Source organism: Urocitellus parryii, chromosome 7, assembly GCF_045843805.1.
Source record: "Urocitellus parryii isolate mUroPar1 chromosome 7, mUroPar1.hap1, whole genome shotgun sequence".
NCBI lineage: Eukaryota > Metazoa > Chordata > Mammalia > Rodentia > Sciuridae > Urocitellus > Urocitellus parryii.
The window spans coordinates 32,017,651-32,037,362 of record NC_135537.1 but is presented as its reverse complement, the minus strand read 5'-3'; the positions used below and the strand labels follow the sequence as shown (position 1 = coordinate 32,037,362).

The following is a 19,712-nucleotide window of genomic DNA, read 5'->3' as shown; positions in this document are numbered from 1 at the left end:
AAGTTGCTCATCATTATGAACCACGTGATTAAATATAAACTAACTCCCTCAGAGAATGTAAAATTCCACAGAAATGTTAAAAAATGGTCTGAATTTTATGTCAGCTTTTTTTTTTTTTTCTTGGTATTAGGGATTGAACTCAGGGGCACTCAACCACTGGGCCACATCTCCAGCCCTATTTTTTTTTTAAATTTAGAAACAGGGTCTCACTGACTTGCTTAGCACCTCATTATTGCTGAGGATGGCATTGAACTAATGATCCTCCTGCCTCAGCCTTCTGAGCTGCTGGGATTACAGGTGTGTACCACCATACCCAGCCTTATGTTAGCATTAAAGTGTAAAAATTTTTGATTATCTGGCTCTAGCTCAGAGATATCTGATTATAGTTCCATGCCTAAAGTTTGAATATGGCAATTCTCTAGAAGCTTCTTTTGTCACTTTTTGCTTTGGGTTAATTATTTGTTTCACTTCTGTTTTCCATCTTCTTAAAGAATTGAACTATGTTTAAAAAAAGATGTTGCTTCAAACTTTCCTTGATATCCTGAGATTTAAAAAATGGTAGCAAAATGTATTGCAACATTTAGGATTTATATCATCTTTTTTTGTTCATGAGTTTAGAGTGCTTGGCATCTTGCCTTAACAGTATCTCTGAGAGGAAGGAAGCAAGCAAGAATTATTTCCTTGAATTTACAGATGCCGAAGACATCAAGACTGAGCCCATAAGTGCTACATATTTCCTGTGTTACTGAATTATTTGCTTCAGTTATTTCATCTTCTTTCATCTGGTTTATGTATAAGACATGGAAACAAATCCCTAAATGTGTAGACTTAAGCAAACTAATTAATATACATTGAAATATAATTGTTGAAGGAAGCAACCTGAAGAGTTTTGAGTTGCTAGATCAGAGACAGTAAGTTTCATAGCAGACTTGGCATGGGGCGGTTCTAAAACTATTTTACTATTATTAGTTTTTTCAAAGAGTGTTTCCTCTCTGAAATACTCAAGTTTGCTAATTAATAAAATGAAATAAACATGTCTTGGGATACATTCCAGGAAAATGTCACAGGATATGTGGACAGGAAATATCGGATGGATGTCATTACAGGCTAGTAAAATGCAGTGTTATTAAAAACAAACAAACAAAAAAAAATCTCCCAAAAATCCATGTCAGTGATAACTTATCAATTACATTCATCCAGAAAAGTTGCTGGAGATCTTTACAAATTGTTTTCTGATATCATGAGTCCTCAACAGGCTCACAGGGGAAAAAAATGCCATCAAAGTTAATGTTAGAAGACATAGAATGATACTTCTTGCCCTGTAATCTAGTTATAGAGAATGGTCAGAGAAATCACTGGGTGGGTCTGGGGCACACCCTAAAGAGATGAGCTTACATTGGAAAGAACAGGGTGAACAAAAGGAGATATGACAGAAATTCATTAAATAAGGAAACAATATAGGGGAACAATCAGACATTCTGACCACATTCAAAAACCTTGACCTAGTATGCAGAAAGTAAAAGTTATTTTAAATACTCCTTCAATAGAAAAAATGAAAGGTATGTTAAAGAAAGGAGAATAAAACCCGTGTTACTCTTACTTGGATTTTGCACTAGCCCCAGAAGTAGTTAATGCAAAATCAAAAGCAAGCTTAAACCCAGACAAAATTGTTGGGTTTAAGAACTGTTGACAGCAACTTCCATGTGCCAGACCCTCTTCCTGGTACTAGGATACAACAGTAAGAAAAAGTCAATCCACATCTCAGGAAAACAGTGAAACAACAACAACAACAACAATAATAATAATAAATCAAACTCATATTGTACATGGGTGATGTTAAGCACCATGAAGAAAAACAGATAAGAGTGGGGAAGTGACAAGGCGGTTGTGTGTGCAGGCACACATGTGGCAGGGAAGGGGTAATTTGAATGGAGACCTGAGGGAAAGGAGTGAGCTTCCAGAACTTCCTCACCTCTGCTATACCTACCAGGCCTGTGTTTCAGGGAACCAGAAGAGGATAGCAGAGAGCTGGGGAGTAGGAGAGGAACACCACACCTGTGCTACTTGCAGCTCTGGGAATCTGTTGGATTCCCACCTCTGTGAAGAGCATGGGGAACTGGACTGTGAAGGGCAGCTGCGTTCTCTGAGCCACCAAGAGAGTTGAGGGAAACTTGGGAGAAGAGGTGTGGTTAGGGCCCAGTTTGTCTATGCCTACCAAAGAAAGACCTGCAGAAAATGAAGGTTAAGTCAGGAAATTGAAACAGGTAAATTGGGGAAGCTGTCAGGAGATACAGATAAACCCAATCTGAATCATTCCTTTAGCCAAGGGCTTGATGAGACTCCATCTGTAGCTCATTAAGGTAGCTTCCAGAACAGCAGTTTGGGGGTGTTTGAGGATGATATGAATCACTGTGCTCCTTTCTACCATAGCAGAGTTTGGGTCTTTATTTTCTACATTTTTCCACATCCTTGAATCTGAAGGATTAAGGGCAAAAGGCGCTTGAATCAGTAGCAGTTTAATCATTGTGCTTAACTCTCTAGACTGCCTGACTCATTGGGCTGCCCCTCCCCCATTTCCTCCCTTGCTATCAGATTATGTAGTTTTCTACCTTTATTTAAAAATTAAGAAGTGATCATGAAGAAAGGGTTATTTTTCTTTGGACTGTATGTAACAAACTCTACCCTGGATTATTGGCATTCATCCTTCCTTCCCTCCCAGTTGCCCACCAAATGTGAAGAGAAAGCAATAAAACTATTATCTAGATCCCTAATTCGGAAAAGAAATAAAATAACCAACAAATCCATTGTGCCCTTGTGAGATATGATTGTGGGGGTCGTGACAGCTTGTTTTTCCATTATCAAACATTCCCACTATTTTGTCCCTTAGCTTCTTCTTTTAATTGTATTATTTTTTAGTTCAGAACGTCTGTTTATATTTCACAGATCCTTTGGTTCCTTTCCTCCTTCTTTGTCTTTGATGATGTGTTGCTGCCTTCTCTGATGCTTGGGTGACTGGAATCAGCATCTGCACAAGGCAGCTCTACCATAATCAGTTTGAGTTCAGTAAGGAAAGGGATCTTTACAGGCAACTTTGTTCCTTTTTTCTTAACAGGATTAAGAAGCTCAGCTCTTTAAATTCTTGCATATAACATTGACATTTCCAGGGTATGTTTGGACCAGGGAGTTCAAAGAGAAGAAGTAAAAAAGAAAAGCCAATATGACTTTGTTTCTTACCTTGCTGGAGGAGCTGTTTGTGCAAATCGCCTATAAGCTTATTGACCTGAATCTTTGACTCCTTGTTTTCTCTGGATTTGGCTGGAGTGGAGACACTGATGGAGTGCTGATAGGGCTGATTGAACAGCCCCCAGCTTTGCTTGGCACGAACCTGGCTTCCCTTCCCCGCCACCTCCCCCTCCCTCCAGATGACATTATTGTTCCCTGGCAAACCCTGTTTTCCTGGATCCAGTACTTCTTCACCTTTAAAAATATAGATACATTTTAAAATCATTACGTTTTTTCTTACATAAGTTATCCAACCATACAAAATGGAAAAGTAGTTCTTTATGGGAGATAGAAAGAGAGGTTAAAATAGTGTCCTACTTGTATTTTTCTCTCATGAGATGGAAAAAATAATTCACCTATGACACTGTGCTTCCCTCTTTTGCAGCTATCTTAAAAATCTGCACAGCATCGTTTCTGTTTGGAATGGGACTGAATATTTAAAACCTCCATTGTTAGAAAAATGAGAGAGCGTTTGAACAAACTGCTCATAAGGGAGAGTCAGCATTTTCTTAGTTTGATGGAAGCAGAGGTGTGGGAATTTTGGTATGACTCAGCTTTTTATATGTAAGGATCAGATAAAACTTTGTCTACCTACCTCATCTCTGGTCCCATAAATATTATCATGAGAATTTCAACAAAATGAAAAATGATCTGTTTTGCAGTACATAAATTAACTCATAGTATTATCAAGTATGAGATGTATATGTTAATATATACTTTTTTGCATATGACAGAGCAAATTCATTGTTCTTTCTTGGATAAGACCACCAACAGATCTCACTTGTGCAATTTGCTAAAGGTCTCTTTTGAAACAATGAGAATTGGTGAAATATGTAATTGCCTAAATCTTTTATAGTTTATGAAATAATCTCATATTGTAATAAAGTATATTTTATAGTTTATCAAATAATCTCATATTGTAATAAAGTATATTTCATTTTGTCTGTCTACATATTGAGGGTACAAGGAGTTCTTTTCCTGTTTTCCTTTATTTTGTATCAGCATCATTGTTATAAATAATAAAAAGAAAAGTTAATATAAAACCTTCCTCTACCATTTAGAAAAATTGGCCTTTTAGTTTAACGTTTATGTTTTTTGCAAGCGCAAGAATTTTTTTAAACTGTAAGGTTTAATTATGTTTATTATTTTCCCTAATAATGTTGAAATTCAAACGAAGAGTAAGAATGTATTTAATTTATATTGGCCAACTTATATTGTTATTCTATATGTATGAATGAATATGTAACAACAAATCCCATCATTATGTGCAACTATAATGCACCAATAAAAATGTGGAAAGATATATATATATAAAGTCAAATATTTGGATACTAAACAATATATTTATTATTAATTGACTTTTTCACTTTTAATCTAGACAGCAAATAAATAATCAATACATTTAGTCAAGTAATATAAAAGGACTACTAATTTAGAAGTCATTTTTAATATCTACATTTTTTTAGTGATGTTTTGGGTTGAATGAAGAGCCCTCATTTCTTAAATAGTAGATTTGGTCAGGTTGTAATTATATAAACAGTTATTTTAAGTTTTAAGTGTTTATTTCAATTTTATTTTGCTTACACTTTTATTTGAATCAATTTCATGCTCATCTATACTCATGTTTACCAGTCATTTATACCTACTAACTTTTAATTTACATTTCTACTTCAAAGAAAATTAAATGTATGAATGGCATTAGGGATGCCTGGACAACTAATTTATTTTAATCTTATGGAATTAGCATAGTTGACAACCCTGAATCTAACTGTTGATCACATTAGGATATGAGATAAAATGTTAACATTTTTGGGAAACAACTCTTGAAGTTAACACTGTCTCTACTTTTTATTCTTAAACATCACAAATGATTAAAAACCTTTTCTCAGTTGTTCCGCACTAACATCTTCTAAATTTAAATCAAATAAGATTTCCAAAGCTCTTAATCTTCTCATATAAAATTTACATTTTCTTGTTAGTATGTAAAATTCTCACAATGTTTTTATCATTCGAGAAGCAATAGGCAGCATTAAGCATATGCCTATCGTTACCTGATGGGATAATCTTTATCTCTGGTAGGCCTAAACATAGATATGTAAAGGGAACTGTAAAAAGCTATGGTATGATGAATTTAATTATAGTAATAAAGTCAGTCACTTTTTTGTTGTTCTTAAAAGGTCAAGTAAAAATAACTGAATGTGTTGCACCAATAAATAATGATTAAGAATGCAGATTGCTGCCTCAGCTTCTTTTTTTGTAGTTCAATGAGATTCCTGAGATTGGCACTGAGACTATGTACCAATTATAATAATTATAATAATGGTAATAACAACTTTCATTTTCTGCTTGCTCCTGAAAGTCAGGCATTTGCTGTACATGCACCATCTCTAATCATCTTACCGTCCTGTAGGGTTCATATTATTTTCACCTGTGACCTCCAGAGGTTCAGTACCTTGGTCAAAGTCATGAGACTATTGAAGATTAATACCATATTAAAATTTGAGTTATTTGTACTTAGTAAAAATAGAAAAATGATTGTGTTTTCTGATGTCTGTTGAACAATTCTTGTAGAAGGTGATGAACACATCTGAAGATGGCTGGACAGAAAAAGTGTAAAATTCAGTTTTTAAAGGTATTTTTAACCTGGCATTATCTAATGAATATTTATTACACATGATCTGTCAGTCAAGAATTGAGGATGCATACAAAACCAAAGAATAAAACGAAAAGGATAGACTAAATGAATTAGGAGTGTGCTTAAAATATGTCAAATATGTTGGTCTTTTGATACGACTTTAAAGGCTTTCTACTAATATCAACCAGTTTGCACTAAATAAAGTTGGCATTTTGATACAATGCAAAGGCTATATTCAAAGCTCATTGGACTCATTATATTAAGTGGATAATTATGTTACCCTATTTGGGTGGCATACAATAAGCCACAATTTCTCACTGCCTATTGCTTGTGATGTTGTTTTCAGATAATTCAAAAGAGAGGGAGACACACCAAAATGTGTGTACTTGGGCAGAAGCCAGTAATAAATGGCAGGAATGTTTATAAATCCATCAAAACCATTTAGATAAGCATTTCAGCCCTGTAGAAATGTTCCCCAAGTGAACTCTTTACAGCACTTTGACCTTAACACAAAATAAGACTAAATAAAAAGCGGAGAAAGGAAGGAAGGAAGAGGGGAAGAGGGCATTGTTTGCTGGGAAAGCTCTGGGCACTGTGAAAACTTTTCACTTTTCTGAAGGAAATGCAGTACAGCAGATGGTAAGAGTGGAAGTGAGATAAACATAGGAACTAGAAAAGTAAGCAATACATTCTAACAGGTTCTATATCAAAGATCTGGAGAAGTAGAAAGATTAGACAAGGAACTGTTCTGAAACTTGACAGTGTCTGTATCTTACCAAGTCTTATGCACATAGCAGAATGGAAAGTGGAATTGCACAGACAGTGGGCTGTGATTATATTTTTCTGTCAGTAAGAAAGGAAGGTCTCTTTAAGGAGTATTTTTAAAGACATAGATTCATCAAGGTGGAAATCTGTAGTACACATACATAAAACACTGTTCCTGTACCTATTCAATAGTGCAGTCTGATGCTGTTTCTGTTGTTGCCGGAGGATTAACACAATTCAGTATATTTGGGGTCTTAGATAAATTTTTATTTTTTATTTTTTTTCAGAGCAGACTCCAGCCCAGGCTTCTTAACCAACACTGAGAACCTGTAACTTGTTTACATGATTATGTGTGTTTAGAGACAGAAAGAAAACTACATAAAGAATGCTTCATTTCTTCCAGATAGAGTGATCTAGTTAAGGAAGAAAACATCCACTAGTGAGAATGTTTCTGAGGGGTGGAGATGATGTTAAGTTTTGGTTAAGGAAGCAGTGTGTTCATTCTTAAGCTTCCTGGCAGTAACGTGTAGCATCGTAGCACCCAGTGTGCATCTGCCTCATTTCACCCTAGTGAATGACTAGTTCTAGTGGATGACTAGTAAAGGGCATACCAAAATACAGTAGTAACTCAGTAAGAAGTACTAATTCTACAAAAATATGGAGGATACTTAAAAAAAAAAGACAACAAATAGCTTATATCCTAAGGCAAATCCAATTTAGAAAATTACGATATGATTTTTCTACAATGTTGGTAGTAGGAAGTTTATAAAGTGGCCCTAAAAAATACCAGCTTATTAATGTAAAAGAATGCAATTATAAAATTATGTAATAATTTATAATTATGCATAATATCTCATGCTTGTATTTATTGCCAAGTAAATATTAACTATCTTTCATTCCCTTTTTTTAGTTTTTCTCATGTGTTTAATGTTTTTATATCAAATAATAGACCCAGGGAAGTTCAAAATAGTATTGAATAAATCTAAAATTTGAACAATTTAAATAAATTTTAGATATTGCTTCAGAATTCGGAGGCTGGCTTAACAATAATTTCTCAACAACTGAGCATTTGGGACAACCATTTATTTAATCGGAAGGATAGTTCTGACCTTTACTATAGTTACTTCTCGGAGGCAGCTTTCCTATGAGGTTAATGAAGCTGGAGTTTCAGAGCACCTCACCTGTATTTCCAAGGCCCCTGCACCTAATTTTGTAATTATAACTTGGTGCTCTTCTTAATGAGGACCTCCCAAGTTGTAAAATCTTCAGACCCTGCAAAGCTTGAATCAACCTTTAGTAAATTAGTAAATCTATTAAGTAAGACTGAATTCACAGGAGACAGCATTGATCAAGAATATTAAGTTTGGTTACAGCTCCCTAATTTGTTGGCAAACCTTCAATTTGTAAACTATATTTCTATTACATATCTGTATTCTGAATCTATTATTGCATATGATAAAATTATAAAATTACCTTTAGTCTAAAATTATCATGGATATTCATGACAAGCCTGATTTTCAAAGTGCTGTTAAAAATTGAAGCTGAGAAGGGAAGAATTCCTCCATGTTTATGAAAATCTGGAAGATGCTGTTGGTATTATGTTTTTCTGGTGTTATCAGCAGCAGCCAATGACCTCTTGTTGGCATTAAGGGAGGAGATGCTTTGAGAAGACTTTGCAGTAAAAAGAGCCTGAATAGGTCTAGTGATAACATAATTGGGACAATTCCCAGTGTTGGAAGCTAGATGAGGATCTGAGTAAGGACTAGATTGACATGACCTAGAATACTTTTTCCCCACAGATATGAAAACTCTTTTAGGTTCAACTGTAAAATTAGGTTCCTGGGAATAGCCAAAGAACTGTTGGGCTTGTATCCCACTGTCTAGAGCTGTCTTATGGAGAGGTCCACACTAAAAGGGTCCATGCTGGAAAATATGGCCTTTAGTGTGAAGTGGCCACATGCCTGACTCTAAATTCTGTTACTACAGAGAGTTTTCAGCTTATGTAAAATGCATAGTTTTTATTTGTTTGCTTGATTATTGGGATAATGAATGACTCAAAGCACAGTGGCATTCAGCATTTCTGCTTTATCCAATCCAATAAATATTCATTGAACACCTGCTATATCAGACAGTGTGAGATATGCTGTGGATCCAATGTGAAGTTCCTGGCTATCCTGGAATTTACAATATTATGGGATGCAGTCTTACAGTTTGGATGTGAGGTGTCCCAACAAAACAAAATAAAACAAAACAAAACTTGTGTTTGACAATGCAGGACTATGCAGAGAGAAATCAATTTGATTATGAGAGCTGTGACCTAATAAGTGGATTGACCCATTTGCTGGATTAATAATTTGAATGAATTATTGGGTGGAAACTGTAGACAGGAGGGGCATGGCCGGAGGAAATAGGTCGCTGGGCACATGCCCTTGGGGATTTGTATCTCGTCCAAGGTTCCCCCCTTCTCTCTGCTTCCCCACTGCCCTGAGCCGAACAAGTTTCCCTTCCACCACAATGTACTACCTCACCTCATGCTCACACCAGTGAGGTCAGCTGACCATGGCCTGAACCTCTTAAACCATGAGCCCAGAATAAACTTTTTCTTCTCCAAGTTGTTCTTGTCAGGTTTTTGGTCCAGTGATGCAAAGCTGACTACCACACAGACATTTATAAAATAATTACACAAATGGTAAATGACCCTCATAAGGAAGGTCAGAGAATGTGACACTTAGGTGGAATCAAATACTGACTAGCTTTTCGATATAAAGAAATAACATAACACTGTGCCAAATTGAGGGACTCTGGAAAGAAGTTGTGAGTCAGAAGAATCAGAAAAGGTAATAATAATAACCATAAGACTAAGGATGGGAAATAATGAGAGGCAGCATCAGAAGGTAGAAGAAGTACTTGAAAACTGAAACATTAAATGCACTGAACTTCCCATAGCCATAGTAGACAGAAAACAGAAAAGTAAGATCATTTTAATTGAACAGCAGGACAAAACAGAGTTAATTAGGAAAATGATCTTCTCTATTTGTGAGTTCTGAGAGTGTTTGGATTGATGTTACATAAAAAGACTTTAGATAGGGGTCCAAGTATTTGTTAGTTGCTGTCCTGAACTTGTACTGTCCATTGGTAATGGAGAGTCCATTCATTCGTGTGGCTTGAATAAAGTCCTATTTATAAATGAATGATGTTCTCTATAATAGTAAGTGATCAGTTATGGATAGCATCCAGGAATCTACTGCAAGAGGTGAAACCCCTCTAGAATGGATCGTTTTATTAAAAATCAAAGAATATAAGTGAGAGTATATGAAAATTAATATTCATATATCATTACTTTGTCGAATTGGTTTGATTTTTCTGTATAGGTTAGGCTGTGTTGTTGGAAAGGGCAATTTGAGAGATAGTAAGATTTGGTTTTACTTTTTGTTGTTGGTGATGTTCATGGTTTTCTGAAGTGAAGAACAGGTCTATGAGTAGGAAGTTATAGTACAGAACATACTTATGGACAGACCTTAGTGAGATTTTTTTTTGGGGGGGGGGACAGGGAGAAAGGAAAGTATAATAAACAAAATTATCTAAATGTAAACTGTTAAATGTTATGTTACAAACATCTGATAAAGTAGATCATCTTTTCTGTCCTATTTTGCCTTTATATTTGACTTTTTCAGGTGCTCTTTGGGAGAAATAATGAGGAATAAAAACTATATGATGGTGATGAGTTGGCTTATTTTCTCTATTTGAAAATTTCCCTTATGCTGGAAATCCGCTGCGAACTTAAACTTTGAGTAAACCTCTTTGACATGGAGAACAATATTGATAGCAGGAATAAATGTGCATTTCTGGAGAAAAAATGACAAATCATTCTTCTTTTTTCCTAAGTTATCAATACTTTGTGACTGTTATATTTGCCGTGAACAATGAACAAATTATTTTTCAATAATTTTCCTTTACTATCTGTAATAAAATATCAGAAATTATAGTAGCCATGCATTAACTGTAGAAATTCACTTTCTTCTTAAAATAACATATTTAGTTGTGTACTTTTATTACCAATTGTTTCTGGATTGATTCTTCATGTGGGATAGGAAAATTCATAATGAATATATGTAAATTTTATTCCTTTGATCTGTTTAATCTTTATATACTGGAGTCTGAAAAAAGAATATTATCAAAATAATGACATAACTACAGAAAACTCAAGAAAAATTTAAAATTCATTTTTAAAAACAAAATTATATACTTAATCAAATTATCCAGAACATGGAAAACCTCTGGATTTATTATACATATATAGTACATCAAAGGGGAGAACTGAAAAGACATTGTGATAGGGATCCACACATATAACAGACCTATTCATTTCAAATGGTTGAAATGTTTAGATTTTCTTTTTGGTATGCCTAAAAGAGGTAATACTTACATGCTTTTATTTTCATTTCTAGATGTATAAATGTGGCTACAATTCATCCATGTAGCCTTAATAGAATATGGCATTTTTTTCTTGGATAATCCGTAACTAAACAATTGGTTTAAGCCAGACATTACTGCAAGGCTGTTAGGCAAAGGAAACACAAACCAAATCTTAAACTTTAATGTCCTCGCCCTTCAACATGAGCTGTAGTTTTCTGTTTTTGACTGTTGCAGTCCTTTTACCAAAGCTATCTTGTCTGATGATAAAACCATAAGTGTATGAAGCTCACACATTTTTCATCTCTTTTATGACCTTATCTTTCATGAGCGGCTTCTGTGAAGGTATCCTAACTATAGGAAGCACCTGGAAAACATATGTGATATCTATTCTCTGATAAGCAGTTGTGAACAAGAAAGTAGATCTGTCACTTCTGAACTGTTCATTGTTAAAAAATACTTTGATGATTTAGCTGATTGCAAAATACATTATAGGGATGACTAACAGCTCCAGTAACACTCCTAGCCAAGAAAGTTCAATAGTTATATTGTACAAGAATTTCTATAAGAGGTTAATATTGATAGGAACTACATGGATTAAAAGAGCAGGGTTGAGAAAGGCTGTTTGCTTGCATGACTGCTTTCAAACACTGCTGCTGTTTTGTGCTGAAAAAGTGACTGTCTCAGAATGTGGCAAATCTTTAATTTCTATAGGAGTGTTTAACTTTCAGTGAAAAGGTGTTTGTTTGCATTTTTGAAATTATTTTTGCTTGGCAAGGAAAGCCACTGCTTTTACCACCTTACCAACAATACCTAATATGGTATTTAAAGATGCCGTTTCCTGTGTTTCAAAGATGATATTCTAGTGCATTTCCCAAAGCTATTTATGCTGTGCATTTTAATACTCAATAACACCTTCAATTTCCTCCTATAGGGCTCTCATTGAGGAAAAATAGAAGGGCCTGCAAAATACGTATGATATCTCTCAAAAGAGGAACAAAGGAGTTTAATCTTGCAGTGGAAAACCATTAACTCCATAGCCATAATTTTAGAAATATTATAGATTTTGTTACTGCTTGACATTTATTCTGTTTCATCATTATGAATTGGTCTCCAGATTTGTGGTCGTCATCCCATTAAATATGTTTGGCTTTGCTGAAAATACACTGAAATTTCTATGTAAAGGTGTGTGAATAAAGAATTTAGAAAGTAAATGAATGAATGTCAAATGCATTCCTCTGTCATTCTCTTCCAGGCACCCTTTTCAATCTTCCTTTCTTCTTCCTACCAACTGAAGCAATGTCTTAACAAATTATGCTTATTTTCTTGGCTATTAATTATTCATGCTATTTTTTCCTAAGCTACTCAATAATGCTGATTGCAAATATTGGAAATTAAAAATGGACAGAAGTAACAGAAAATTATGGTCAAGTCAGTTCCATTCAAATCAGGAAGTAGCTGCAATTGGATTAATATCAAAATAAAATTCTATTTATAAAGAATAAAATTTTATGAATTCTTTATATAAAGAAGCACATCTGTTGTGAGGGGGAAAGACAGTGTTTCTTAAAAGTGCTTCAGAGATTTCATATTTGATTAAATTATTTTTAATCATTTTCATTTTTCATTAGTAAAATGATTAAAAATGAATTGGCTAAAAACATTACCATAAAAATGAGAACTAGTTTCCTGAGATAAACTTAGAAGATGAAGGGTACAAAAGTTGAAAAATGTGACATATTCTAGTTATTAAATAGAAATAATGTACTCAAAGCAATTAATTAGCAAATGTAATGATATTGCAGTTGGCTATGGTAGAAAGAATGAAACCAAAATCTAATTTTCCAACTGGTCAGTGAGTAATAGTTATTGATTAAACATCTATGTGTAGTTGATTTTACTAAGTGCCAAGTAAAATAGGAAATCTTTAGAAAATAATTCTTACAAAGATTAAATCCATAAATCCTTTCATGTTAATATGTAAAATGAAGAAACAGGCTTTATATGTGAGGAGGAAAAAGCAGCTCTCAGATCCCATCCTGCTGTCTTTGTTTCTTGCTGTTGTGACTGTTGACTGTGATATTCTCATAGGTTAGGAGTGTATCTTTCCAGGTAGGACTAATGTAGAATCTGATTCCGGGCATCTTTCCATATCTCAGTCCCTTGGTTTATTTTTCTAAGGTGTAAGGATGCGAATACACTGCAGAGTCATTGATGTGATGTTCACAAATCATTTAGTAGTGTCCCTAGTGATGAGTGAGATGTGATAGCCTATTTAGGTTTAGTGTAGACTGTGACCGAGAGGACGTGCTCTAGGCTTTGTTCATCCTAATGACTTCAGTATTTGGCTCCTAACCAATATTGAAATTAGCACAATTAAATTCTGATCATGTTTTCTATGTCCACTTGGACATCTTATAGGACATGGCTATGTCATAGACATCTTTTTCTTTCTTTGTATTCATTTTTTAAGAAAACACGGTTAAATAATTAGAAGACTTTAAACTGCTGGGTGTGGTGGCAGATGCCTGTAAACCCAGCAACTCCAGAGACTGAGGCAGGAGGATTATCAGTTCAAAGCTAGCCTCACCAACCTTGTGAGTCCCTAAGGAATTTAGTGAGACCCTGTCCCACAATAAAAATAAAAAGGCCTGGGCATGTGACTCAGTGATTAACCTCCCCCTGGGTTCAATCCTTGCTACCAAAAAAAAAAAAAAAAGACTATTATTCTCTCAGAATTTACTTTTATTAATGTGATATATATTGTTTACTTACTTGATTTCATAAATAGCTTAAGATAGGTGCAAAACAAATTTCTTTTGAGCTACTAATTATCTGTTTGTACAGTGCTTCTTTAAATGTCTGTAATATTTATTTTCAGTAGTTCTAATTATATGTATAGTGTAATGAAATAAATTAGAACAAATCATTCAATGGATTTGGATTATCAATACTGAATATTGCTCCAGATATTGATGAAGGTTAAGTCTAAGCTTGACAGGTTTTTTTTGTTTGCAATTAAATGACATCAAATGAAAGTGTTACATTATTTGAAATCACTAGTTCAATCAAGCCTTCAATAGATTGAATTATAATATTTTCATTTTGAGTGAGTTACTTAATTTCTTAGAATCAAATATCTGCTAAGATCGGTGTCCATCCTGCCATTTGTTTTCCTGGTAGATAAAGGATAAGAATCATGGGTAAATTTGGCCCTTGTGGAAAGAAGAAAGAGCTTCTGGATCTTGAAACATTGGGATTTAAACACCAGAAGGGACTTTAGAGATCATCTAACACAGATTCTCTGAAGTTTCAGATATTTTACTGGTTTCTTTCTTCATGGAGCTTCCATAGCATAAAACCTGGGTTAGATCTCATGTCTTTGTGCTCTTCTCACATCATGAACTACTCCTATTGAAGCACTTATCATTCCAGGTGACAAGTTCCTAGCCACTGAGTGTCTCACACTGGTCTATAAGTTATATGGGAGAAGGTGCCATCTTTATTTGCATTCTCATTGTCCAACACAGGTCCTAAGAATCAGAAAGTAGTCTTTGAGTAAGTTAGGAAAGAACAACTTTATCTCACCTTTGTTTAGAACAATTGATCATTTATTGATTCAATTGAATCCTTTCTTTTAACTTCTTATTTTGTGATTACCATGCTTATTTTGTAATATGTTTGTGAAAATGCACCATTTTAAATTATTTTTCTCATATTATTATTTTTTCTTCTAAACATGTAATTTGCCTAGTAAGCTTTCAGAGCAGACTTAACCATAGTCTCAACAAAAATTGGGGAGTGTTCTGAGACAAGAATCAGAATTATTTTGGAATGAGTATGGGAGACATAAAAGATCAGAGGTCTGACAAGATGTGTTCTTACAAACTCAGTAAATATGCATTGACCTTTGTATTTGTACCCCCCACTGAAAAATCTTTTCTCATTGCCATCAATATGAGGTTAGAATTCCAAAGTTAACTATATAGTTTCTTCAGGGTCAGTCTTGTTTTATGCTTCTGGTTTCTAACTTCCTATATAGGTGTCCTTGCTTAGAATTATTTAAGAACTACCTTAATTGTATGTTTTTATTGGTGGTTACTGCTTTCATACATATTTCCTATCTCCTTGATTAGATTACATAATCCTTATCAGAAAATATTGTTTTTTTATATTTTTTATTTTGTTAATGGTTAGTTGAATTTTGCATGGTGCTGAAATTCCAGCAATTAAAATGTAATAGTAAGATGCAGAAAGATATACTCCTTTGTGTGAACAGAAAGATGATACAGTTAGTATCTGAATATAAAACTTAACTTCTCTAAGTGGTTCTCCTCAGAATTTTATACTTTGTCTTCTAGATCCTTGGATATATGATCTGGAACAGCATGACCAGATCATCATTCTTAATGGTTTGCTCTGGGATTATTATTCTAGTGTTTATGATACTCATCAACTAGAGAAATGAAAAGGATGTTTTGTAAAGATTGTTAGGAGACTCAAAGATTGAAGGAGACTCAAATTTAACTTTGAACTTTATACGAACTGCTGGTTTTGGTAGCCTCTATGATGCCTCCCTATGCTTGCCTCTAACCCTCCTGTCATGCTTGTTGGTGAAAGAATAAAACATAAAGCTACTTTAATCTGCTATTGCTGTGAAGGATGGGAATCACTTACTGCTAAAGCCAAAGAAGATTTGGGCAAGATGCCTCATACAGAAACTAATTGTATTGGTCAGCTTTCTGTTATTATAATAAAATATCTGAGATAATCAACTTAAAAAGAGGAAAAGTTTATATTGAGCCTGGAGTTCTAATATCCCCTTCAAGGGCATGCTCCCAATGACTGGAATACCTCCCATTGAACCCTGCCCCTTAAAGGTTCCGCCTCTGCCCCATAGTGCCATCTTCTCCCAGAAGCCTTTAACATGTGTACTTTGGGGGAGCACTTATTCAATTTATCCAAACCATAGCACTAATATGGTAGCTTTGAAAGCATGGATAAGTCAGTGACCTTATCTGTGCATGAATTTCCTAAACAGTAAATGAATCTGTGTTAGATGATCTCTAAGGTCCCTGCTGGTGTTTAAATCCCCATATTTCAAGATCCAGAAGAAATGAGAAATTTGATTAAAAGAAGTAGATGATATTTTAGAAACCATAGATTTCACTCTCTTCCACTGGTAGGAGGAACCGTTCCCTTTGTGCATTCCCCTACATAGTACCCAGAGTGAAACCCCACCCAGTCTGTAGGAATGCAAACAAACAGATGCTCTCCTAAGTGGGAGATTTGAATTCTAGTCCCTGTGGAAAATAATATGTGTAGAAATGCCAGTGCTTTCCAGATTGGGTCAGGTATCCTTGGTGATTAAGGTCATCCACTGGAATTTTACTAAATTTTATTGAATCAATAATGAGAAAGTTTTCAATCTTTTACATTCTTTTCATATTACTTATTATTGTGACTTATTACTATGACTTAAATTCTTATTACTATGACTTAAATACTCTTGTAGTACTTACTCCCTACTCTTTTCTTTCTGAAACAAAGCCATAAGACCAGAGACTCTGAGTCTAATTAGACATGGTAACTAGAATCTAATAGTATTACATGTATTTTTGTTCAAGTATTTTTATGTATGCCTCTATTGTTTGCATGTGATACTGATTTTCTACTTGCCATGGGCATGCATTTGTTTTGAAAAATATTTGTTTTTTAATTTTTTTTTTATTTTTACTCAGATTTTTAAAATAAGTTATAGAAAGTGAGTGAATGTAAAGGAAATATTGAACAAAGTATTGCAAAAGTGGTGACTGGCCCCAAATCATGAAAAGTGTGAGATGCTTGGGATTAAATGGAGTGTAACAATAAAGGACCCATCAAGAAACTGATGGAATGATTAATAGGTTTAACTAAAAGGAGTTTAGTTAAGGGACAGTGTACAGGTGTGGGTGAGGTTGAGGGAACCGACAAGGGATGAGAAGCATCAAGGGAAGGCTCCCAGCAGTGGGTAGCTGTTGGCACACTGGTCTCAAGAGGTATGTGATACAGGAGCATGGAAGAAGCAGGAGGCGGGCCTCCAAATAGGAGCACTTAACCCTGCAGTGCAGCCAGTACTAGCATCTGGAGACTATCAAGGATTAAGGGATTGTCAGGAGACAAACACCTGCCTTTTCTCTCCTCTTGAACTCTTCCTCTGATCTGCTGTCAATGCCTCCATTGTGTGTCCTCAAGTAGAAATCAGAAGACAAGGGACTCCAGTGATGGAGTCTTAAGAGGTCAGATTATCCCAGGCGCAGAGCAGAGAAGAGGAGGAGAAAAGACCACAGGGTCTGGCAGGAAGGGACACATGGAAAAGATCTAGCTCATGAGAAATTCTTCACCCAGCTAACATGATTGTTATTCAATTTTTCCAAATTGCCAAATTGCTGATTACATAGCATTAGTTTCAGCATTTACATATATGAAGGGATGATATTCAAACAGCTAGAACAGCCTGGAATCTTACCAGTAAAATCAGATGCCTTGAGCTTTCTGCTGACCCAACTTTATCTCTTATCTAGACTGGAGGAGGTGGAGGAATGCCCACTAGAGAGAGGCCAAGCATGCAGAGTCAGGCTGAGGGGCAGTTGATTAGTTCAGGTCTCTCAGAAGTTCATTATATTAAGGGCCACGGAGACTACTCAGATGTGGCTGAGGACCAACCCTGTCCATGTCTGAAAAGTGAGACTACAACTTGCCCTCTGATCTCCAGAAGATGACTGGTTGACATGTGGTTATGTTCTTCCATGTGACCTGCAAAAGTGGCAGATTGGAGCACATCTCCTTTTACTGAGCCTTTGTATCTTCATTGTGCTGCTTTGACCTTGCCTCTCATTTGTTAACTTACTCTTCTGAAAGGGTTCTATATTTCAACAGGGAGCTGTATTTTTTCTGAATTTATCCTCTTGTGCCTACTACATTTTCTTAAACATGATAGATGCTCAATATATATTTTCTGGAGACAATTTCATTGATATTCATTGTGATCATACTGAAAGGAGAGATAACTTCCAAAGAACTTTCAATTCTAGACATGGTTTGAATGGTGTGGTTTCACTGTAAGTTTTATTCTTTAATACCTGTTGCTCCTTTGTTTACAAAAAAAAATGGGTTAAATAGAGCTGTGATTAGGATTCTTCATTCTTTCTCCTTATCTTTGATTCCAAGTTTTAAAGTAATTCATTTTATGAAGTTACATATAGAAATGAGTGTAAAATATATGGAGTTTAAGTTCAGAACTCTTATGAACATATTAATGTCATATGTAATAATAATGGTTTTCTAAAAATTTTGTATTTTCTAGGTTACTTTGAAAATGTAAAAAATTCAATGTATTGTTAAGTAAATATGTACACATTCAAAAACAATTAGAGATTCAGGTAAATATGTGGAAAATGGTTATTGAAAACTTCAGAAAAAGCTGGATAGGCAAGTCATTTAATTTTAAATTGTTTGCATGATTACATTCAAGATTCAAGGTATAGTTGTCATGACCTTAATATTCTTCTCATTTCCATCTTTACATTTTTTTTTGTTATTGTGTTTTCTGAAATCTATGCCAGTTAAACTTAGGTATTATTTAAATTTTATATGTGTGCCCCATTAATGTTTATTTTCTTTTAAAACAGCATATGCCTTGTTACATTTTCACTTAAGATGAAGGTACTCATAAATTAAACTTATGACTTTTAAAAAATGGTTGCTTTGCTAATGTTTTGTCCTTCACTAGAAATCTGTTCTTGCTCGAAGCCTTTTTTTTTCTTTATATGTGAAAATTATGGCATAAAATTGGGAAAACCAGCTGCATTTATCCAAAGCATGAGTTTCTTGCTTGCGAAGAGCGGGTCACTGGCTCATCTCATATACTATCCTTTAACTATGGGCTTTCTATACCCTGTCTTTAAAGAAATAACACCAAACAAGCAAAGGACTGGGAAAAAATTTTTTAAATCTTCAAAGTAACCTAAACTCAACTAAAACCTGGAATATGTCACATTGCAAGATATTTAATTTTTTTCTACTGTAGCCTGCCTTCATAAAAATTTCTAATTTGGAAATAAGTGAATTTTATGTTTTTCTGTATTAAAAGCATGAGAAAAATTATATGTTGCTGTTTGATTTTCTTCTTATAAATAATAACTTCAAAAATGATATGGAAATGTACCTTATTGATTATAGTACTTAACTTCATTTATTGATTGATAATGATGATTCTTTTTTTTACTATTAAACCACAATAGATATCAAAATGATTGGGCCTGGGCATTTGTCAGTTATCACATTATATGTAATAAACCTATGATGAGGAAATTCTCCTACAAGGATTTGAATGAAAAAGAGGGCTTTGATCATTTCTCTTTTTCCCTCTGTTGGTGTTTTTCAGGTGATGAAGGCATCCAGGAGATGGCAGAATCAGATGGGGACACACAATCAGAGAAACCAGGGCAACCTGGAGTTGAGACAGATGACTGGGATGGTCCAGGTAGGACAGAAAATGCAATATTCACCTATCTTTTGCTTTTATTAAAAAATTCACATATTTTTCCTTTAAACTTGAGTAAGCTTGCAAAACTCG

The 19,712-nt window shown here is 34.6% G+C and overlaps 1 protein-coding gene across 1 annotated transcript in view; it reads left to right on the top strand.

Moving 5' to 3' along the window:
• Nucleotides 1-19,712, top strand: part of Zfpm2 (zinc finger protein, FOG family member 2) — a 429,209-nt gene that overhangs the window by 94,622 nt on the left and 314,875 nt on the right. The window contains exon 3 of the mRNA XM_026384547.2: nt 19,521-19,619. Coding sequence (XP_026240332.2) covers nt 19,521-19,619 — 99 coding nt within the window. The remainder of the gene's footprint in view (nt 1-19,520; nt 19,620-19,712) is intronic.